This window comes from Rosa chinensis, chromosome 6, assembly GCF_002994745.2.
Source record: "Rosa chinensis cultivar Old Blush chromosome 6, RchiOBHm-V2, whole genome shotgun sequence".
Lineage (NCBI taxonomy): Eukaryota > Viridiplantae > Streptophyta > Magnoliopsida > Rosales > Rosaceae > Rosa > Rosa chinensis.
Window position 1 is genome coordinate 7,391,044 of NC_037093.1, and position 8,660 is coordinate 7,399,703.

At 37.4% G+C, this 8,660-nt stretch overlaps 1 protein-coding gene across 1 annotated transcript; it reads right to left on the bottom strand.

Annotated features, from left to right (window-relative positions):
• Positions 1–3,703: 3,703 nt before the first annotated feature.
• On the bottom strand, positions 3,704–8,660 carry LOC112169319 (vacuolar-sorting receptor 1). Its single transcript, XM_024306334.2, has 8 exons — positions 8,529–8,660; positions 7,694–8,002; positions 6,361–7,047; positions 5,789–5,877; positions 5,601–5,670; positions 5,424–5,507; positions 4,376–4,688; positions 3,704–3,983 (listed from the first exon to the last, which is right to left on the bottom strand). The coding sequence occupies exons 2-8, from the start codon at positions 7,986–7,988 to the stop codon at positions 3,968–3,970; spliced, it is 1,554 nt and encodes a 517-aa protein (XP_024162102.1). The 5' UTR covers positions 7,989–8,002; positions 8,529–8,660; the 3' UTR covers positions 3,704–3,967.

An 8,660-nucleotide genomic window follows, 5' to 3' on the forward strand; every position in this document is an offset into this window, starting at 1 on the left:
GTTTTGCTAATGTAGGATATCTTTCTGACCCTCACAAAGGTTGTTCCCAAACCGGTTATGTCTTTACCATGGGAAGCACCTTGATATCTTGGGGGTCTACAAAGTAGACCCTTATTGCTACTTCCTCGAATCATGTAGAGATTATTGCTTTACATGAAGCTGTGCGTGAATGCGTATGGCTAAGGTCTAGACATATTCGAGGAAATTGTGGTTTGAAGTCTACCACAAATGAACCTACATGCATTTATAAGGATAATGCAGCTTGTATCAAAAAAATAAAATTAGGTTTCATCAGGGGCGACAACACCAAGCATATATCGCCTAAGTTCTTTTATAATCAGCAACAACAATCACTTCTAAAGATTGAAGTGAATCAAATCTGATCAGAGAATAATGTAGTGGACTTATTTACTAAGTCGTTACCAAAATCCACCTTTGAGAAACATGTGAAGAGCATCAGATTGAGAAAGTTATTCGAACTCCCATGATTGTAGGAATATGGAGGAGACATGATGTCTATATGTTTGATCTCGAAGAGTGAAGGACATGTTGTGCTCTTTTTGTCCTTCGACCAGGGTTATTTTTGTCCCACTGGGTTTTTGTTACTTGGCAATGCTAGTTTTTAACGAGGCAACGATCAATACCTGTTGGATCATAATTCATATACATATTTGTGTCCTAAAACATGAAAATTACTTGTTCTAAAGTCCAATTTGATGTTGACTAATCCAATTTCATTATTTTCCTAATCTTGTACTTTACTTAATCTTTGTGTTTATTTATATATATTTATTTTTCTTATCATGTTAGGAAATAATAGAGAAGAGAAAGTGAGCTAGGCAAGAAAGGAGGGGTAGCCGCCTGACCAAACGAACTCTGAATGAGTTGAAACTTTCTAGTTTCATCCTAGACATCCCAAGTATCATTTGTTATGAAGAATACCAGAGCTATTTTTGAGTGGAAAGCCTTCAAACAGTCAGTCCAACTTTCTGAAAGACGAAATCTAGAAAACCTGACCTGTACTTATTTCAGAAGCATTTACGGCCAAACCACAATGAATTTAACTCTATGATTTTACCAGAATAATCTACACTCATGGAGGAAAATTTGATATGAAGAAGTCAGAGGCCCATTATGAAGTCTTAGTGGATAATTAATTGAAGGAATTAAGGGGCAGAAAGTGACCTAAAACCAGCTCAACATTCATCATGTTCATGTTTCCCACCCACATAAAGAAAGCTAGATGCTTTTCTCTTTTTCCTTGGATATATTTTTCCTACTCAAATCTCTTTAATAGATCATCAACACTCCCATACTCCACCTTCATGCTTTGTTTTTATTCATCATTACTTCCATCTCTTTCTCTTCTCTATATAAGCATCCATTCATTACACTCATATATCACCAATTCCACCCCATTACATCTGCTTTCTCTCTTCGTCTCCTTCACAAAACCTCCATATCCACCTCCCAAAATCCAAACCCACAATACCCAATCTACTTCATCTCCTCCATCATCACCACCACAACTACCATCTTCCACCACCATAAACTTCATCACCACCACTATTACTCCATCACTACCACTCAAAGTTAGCCAAAGGAGCATCATATCTTCATCACCATTCCATTCATCATCACCATCAAGAAGTTCATTATCCATCCATTCCACCATCAAGGAGGATTCAAGGAGCATTGAAGGAGAAAAATGAAGGAGAAGCTACCCATTGATTTGTCAAGCTTCAACTAGTTCTTTCTTCCCTTAACTCTTTAATTTACCTTGATTTACTTTATAGATTTGATGCCAATTTGTATGACTATGAGTGAGTAGTTACTTTGTTGGTGCTAGGGTTGAAAGCCCTAGCCAAACTTGTATGAATTGATATTTTAATTTACATTTGAAGTTATTTGTTATTTTCATCTTCATATGCTAATTCAAGAAGTGAATGCATTCATTCAAACTTAACTACTTTGAATGTGTTGTGTTTGTCATCTCATGAAAAAAATATTTAGGGAGTAGTTAACCTTGAGCATTGATAGCATGATAGCATCCTCTATGTGCATGTGAAGGTAGTGAGTTAAAATCACCTAGATCTATGATTGGTTTGCTTGCATGATTATCTAAACTCAAAGCTTTATGCATCTAGGAACAATGAATTGAGACTTAACTGGTAATAGGATTTGTTCTTAGGTAGTTAATTCTAGACTTATCCGGTTGGAATTGATAACATTAAAGGAGTTTAAGCCTTTGTAGTCTTATCAGGATACAAAGAGGGTAATTGGAAAATTAGAATATCATCACTTGTATTTGAATTTCAATACTTGCAAGGGAGGTTAGTGGTAGATGTTAATGCTCAGGTCCGGCGGTAGCCGATTCCTTGCTTAACGCGGGTCCGGTGGGCGGACCGCTACTCCTAGGATTAGATGATTCCGGTTTGCTACAACACGATAGACAGGGCGTCAGAGGGAGACCGCGTTGGGCGGTCTTCACTGCTCCGATGCCTAAGTCAGTCACTGTATATGGGCAGCATAACAATAAATGAGTAGTAATTGCGTAATTAATGAGGAGAGAGGAGGGAACCTTTTATAGTTGAGGAAGAGGTTGATCTTCTTCTTGTTTCCGATGTGGGACTGATGTGCTTCGATTCCCAGCGTCTGGAGCTTCTGATGCTATCTTGACGCGGCGCGTGGAGGCACGTCAGCGGTGATCTGGGGGCAGTTCAGGGCTCAAGCGGTAGCCTGCCTGGCTGTGCCTTCGCAGGTCATCCCTTTGGTGGGAGTCGGTACCTCTGGCGGTACAATGAGCGTGGCTCATTATAGCTAATTATGCTCGTTCTGGCACATGTAGGTACAGTAGACAATCCAACCCCTAACTTTATCCATTATATTACTAGTTTAGTTTAGAGTAGTTTAGTTTACATTTGAGCATTTAATTTAATTTGGTTCACTACTCTATCCAACAAGCAATTTCACTATCACCACAATGCACATACTCACCATGAGCCTAGATTTCCTGTGAATTTAGGTTTGTGATTGTACATTTGCATATTCATCTAGCATCCTCTAGGTTTTCCTTAGCTAGAGTTGATTTTCCAATCCCTTGGATACGATATCCCTTACTCATAATCCCTACACTATAACTTGACCCTTATACTTGAGGGTGGCTATTTGGTTAACAATGCCTCATCACCAAGTTTGAGTGGCACAAGGGGGAGTGTTCAAGAATATTGACTACTGGTGTGCCGGTCAAACTAGGGTTAGTTTTATTATGGTAACAGGAGAGAAGATTCTAGATTCCCAAATCAAGTTAGATTAGGAATGCTTGTACTCCAAGAAATTGTACTATGTAATATCTATATATAGGGCTCATATTATCAATGAATATACAACAATCATTCTCTCTCAATTCTTTCTTTGCATCCTATTTACTTAAACAGAAATTCATAAATCAAGCAATAAATATGTTTCAGAAACCTCTTTGAAATCCACAATATCATAACGAGTCATATAATAAAACCATTTTCGAAAATCATGACCTTAAATCCAATCAATAAATCAATCTCAAATCATATTCTGATGTGCTCAATAAATAAAACAATATTTATGAAAAATCGCTGCATATATACATATTTATTTAAAAATAAAAGTATCCATTCACAACATAATGCTAAAGAAGCAAAGTGTAGGGATACTCGCCAAGTGATGGCTTAGTACGTCATCTCGTACACCATTATATATAATTCGTAAAAGATAATTTAAATATTTAAAAATTAAATACCACTCTAAAACAATACCTGAAAATTTCTCATACAAATAATTCGTTGAGCATCCGAAATCACATCGGATTTAACAGGCATGTATATCTTATTGTATCACACAAAGGAATGCTATGAAAATAGGGAAACCCTGCATGCAGTGAAGTTAGAAGCTTTTATCCTGGCAGCAACCTCCATCGCTTTCGAGGGACTCATTGGTTTCTACTTCTGAAATAAAATAAAATTAAAAAACAATAAAAGACCAATTAATACCATCTGAGGGACAATATTGTAATAGACAATCAAATGATTACTCATAGGGAACCATTGATCAATAATTGTAAGCAAGTTCACCCGTTTGCGTCACTGGGTCAGATACTGTTAATTGCTTTTTGCTTTTTATTTCCACCATATAGGTCACTGGGTCAGATACTGTTCACTCTGGGTCATTTTCCTGTCAGTTTCGTGACCTACAAATTGACCTAGATTGACCCAGAGTGAACAGTATCTGATCCAGTGACCCAATAGGTAACTTGCTCTAAAAGTCTTTCTATTTAAACCGAGCAAAGTTTTAAGTACACACAACATCTAAAAATTCATTCCGTAACTTCCCAACTTACCCTTGTTTTGAATCACCAAATGAAAAACTCAAACCCAGCTTAAACTCTTTCCACAGTCCTCCATCTCCAAATATGTTCTCCATAAACAAGTAAGAAGATGGTGTATTTATACCGAACCTCCTAATTCCTTGTGGACCCCGTCCATATCCTTGGCTAGGAACCACAACCTGCGGCTCAACTTCTGAGACCCGAGGAATTTCAGACATGACAAGAGCAGAAAGCATGTCAATGCTCTCCTTATCGACCTTGATGTCATCATTACTGACAACAGACTCTTCAGGTACAAAGTCCGTGCGATGTTCACCCTCTTCTCCTACAGTTTCAGTGCGATTGCGATATGGTGTAGGGTGTGATTAAGGGTAAAGATGGAAAATAAAAAATAAATTTAAAATGCTGGATATACTTAAAAATTTGCTGGGTCCAAATAAAATGACTCTAATTGTAAATACATTAGTTTTGCATGCTGGCTGAAAACTGAATTTCTCCTGTAGTTTCAGTGCGATTGCGATACTGTGCAGGGTGTGATTAAGGGTAAAGAAGGAAAATAAAAAATAAATTTAAAATGCTAGATATACTTAAAAATTTGCTGGGTCCAAATAAAATGACTCTAATTGTAAATACATTAGTTTTGCATGCTGGCTGAAAACTAAATTTGCTGCCATTTTCAATAAGTTACACAAATCCTGGATTCATGGATTCACGTATATTCAAAAACTTTGGGATCTAAACCACGGGGATACAAGATACTTGGCTTATTATTAGCATCAGTTTTTTTTTGGGAGTCATGATACACGAACCAGTGGTGTTTTCTTTATTTTAAAGGGGTGCCATCATTTCACTTACGAAGTTTACCACAGTAGATTGATTGTTGGGTAAAATGTTGGTAATATTCTCTTTATGAAAACCCAGTATAGCAAAGATACGCAACCACTTCAAAGTATAGAGACACATAAATAACAGACAATCAATTACAATTACCTACAGTAATGTATCCGTGAAGAACATAAAAAGAAAAAGAAAAAAAAAGAAGTCAAGGGTAAATGAGGACCTTCAGTCAAACACACAGCAGGCTTAGTAGTTCCTTGAAAACCAGCACAGATGGCCTTGAGAACAGCTCCTTTGGCCAGTTTTCCTAAGAAAAGGTGCAAAGCCAAAAAAACATTAGCAACATAGTGATAAGTAGACACTGTACTGTCCTCTGTTTATTACAAGAGTCCTATCAAACCTCTGTACTGTCTGTTGTTTATAATAAGAGTTGGCAATATGGTAACATCTCCACGGGTGCCCTTGCCAATCTAGTTCAAGATTAAAGAAAGTGAAACATGAGTACAAATTAACACAGCATGCACAGAACTTGAAAAGATGAGGTCGTGAGAGTAAAAGAATATCATAATCAAATCTGAAGAGCCCAACCTGTAAATCCTGTTCAGCCTTTAGAACTGCATTCTCCTCATCTGCTGTAGGATCCCCAATACATTTCTCTATCTTCTTAAGATCGACACCTTTAATCATGTTACAGAAAACACATTAACAATAGGAATTTCAGGACCTCAGATCTTAGCTAGGTAACCAACTCTTAGAAAAAAAAGAAAGAAAAAAAGATGAATGTTTAAAAGAATATGTCAGTGACTAACTCTAGCTATAATTCTAAAGAATATGAAACAAATATTAACTTCCAACCAAAAAACTAAAATATGGCAACACATTATAGAACTGCATATGCATGCCATCCAAGAGATGGACAATCTAAGATAACTTCCCAACCCATAAAATCACATCCCGAAGGAAACTGTCACCCCTTTAAGTAGAAGAAAAAAAGAAAGTATTAACAACTCGTACAAACTTAAGGGTTAGCCTTAAGAATCAAAATATAAATCAGAAACAATATTATACGGGAGTAGTCCTAAAGGGACATAGATAACGCAGCAAACAAAGGTTTATTTCTTTTAACAAGACTGTCTAAATATGAAGTCAGTCAAACCTACCTAAGGATTCAATAACTTGATTTGCACACTCAGCATTGTACTTTTTCTCTTTCATTGGGCATCGAATCGCAAAGGCAGTCACATAGTCCCACCAAAGCCATGGCCTTCCACTTTCATTGGCCACTTTATAGAAGCAAGCTTGACGGAGATTTTGAACCACAACATCTCTCCCATCATAACCTTTGCTAAAATCCTGTTCGGGATCTGGAGCACAGTACCTCCCATGATTGATGCACTCAGCCCTGCACTGTTTGCTCAAAACAAAAGCTTCTGGGCAGTACCAAGTAATATAGTGTGGAGTAAACCGTGTGTACCCCTTCCGCTCAAGTACCTGAGCAGCTCCTTTAAAGTTCTTCACAAAATCAATCTGGTTGTCACAGTTTGGTCCACACTCATCATTGCTGTTTGTCCAGAACTCATACTCAACACGCTCATCAGGATGTGGAAGAGCCTCTCTCCAGTCTAGATTAATGCTGACTATTTCCCCATCAGATAGAGCTTTTTTAATGCTATCCCCCAAAGATTTGCTGATAAGGGCCTCGGGAATTGTAATATTCTGCAGATAATCAGGAAGATCTTCAGGAGTGTCGTCCATGGTAATCAATGGTTCAATTTTGTCATCTGCAACAAGAATAGCGGCAGCTCCACCACTTTGTGCATTCCAAACCTTCAATTTGAAGTAACAATCTGCCAGGACATTATGGTAATATATGCGAACACAGTGAAAGATAAACAAGCATTATCCTTATATTCCAACAGAAGTCTCAATCAAAAGCTGCTGTTTATGTACAGTTAGAAACTAAACAATGCTTTACAGAGGGAACAATGAGTCAGCTCTTTTACACACGCATACATACTCCACATAACAATTGAGGCCAATAAGGGATTGATTTCTGAATGCAAAACGAGTTACAATAAACACAACTAATCGAAGTTTAAACCCTGAGATCTATTCCATCATCAAAACTCTGATAAACTATATCCCACAAACATTAATAATAGACCAAAGTACTGGACATTAGCAAGAAGGGTGCAGCTGTCAATTAATGAGTTTTCATCATAATCATTACAGGGAATTAGCTACAGACCACAAGTAAAGAACACCAAAACGCAAAACTGGTCATGGCATGTTATAGATCGTTAACTGCATGCAAATTAATTGTGACCAATAACACCCATCATTATTTACTCCACAAATTTACAAAACGATTACCAACTAATCAATAAGCTCATATCTATAACAAGTTAACAACCCAAGTTCATTCCCATTAAGTCACAATTTACGAAGTCACAAAACATAATCTACTAAAAGATGTGAAATTGAAAGGCTAACCTCCTCGATCCGCAAGAATAACGGTAGGCAATCCACCAGGCATTGATTTGAATGAGATACCAAAATCTCCGAAACTCCTGCATGCTTTTCGATTAGCCTTGGGATAAAACACAGTCCCAACCAAGGTTCCTCCATACTGAGGAACCCCAAAATCCCCAATTGCACATTCATAAACATTCTTCAATGAGTTTGGGGAAGTCACTTTCAAGCTGTTCTTCTCCACCACAAACCTCCCCACACAAAACCCACATAGCAAAAACCAAACGAACACTAAAAATCCAATCGCTTCCTTCATCTTAGACGCTGCCACTGAGTCTCAGAGAGGCCCAGATCAAACCCAGTAAGTAAGCAAAAACAGGATTGCTATAATTAAGAACAGAAAATATCGAAGCTTTTACGAATCAGAGACGATTCTGACAAGAAAGACTCGTTTTTTCTTGCAACCCAGATCGAGAATATTGATAATTAAGCACGGAAACTAGTCTTTTTGCACTGCAAGTTTTCTGGGTCCGTGTGAAACTATATTTCGCGGGAAAGCGCAGAAAGGACAATTCAATATCGGGATATCAGTTGAAAACCTTATTTAAAGTTGTAAATTACTAATATCATATTTAGGCATATGCAAAAATACAATAAACTATGCGGGATTTCCAAAGATCAAACTTCGTGTTGGCGATAAACACTATAAACAGGTGTATTTTGTTTTAAGATAAGATTGTCCAAAGAAATTAAAGATAAAAACACACACACACACAAGTGCTGAGTTAGATTCTTTTGAAAGACATGTGAACAATGAACAAGTAAAACTACAATGAAAAGAAATATAGAAAGATACCCCTTCATCTTGTCCAAAACCTCCAGGGGATACATTAGTGGAATCAGGCCTGCATTTGGCATGCACTATAGGACCTAATTGTGAGTTTGTGACCTATCCATGTCTGGTGTTGACCCATGAGGTGCATTCAAG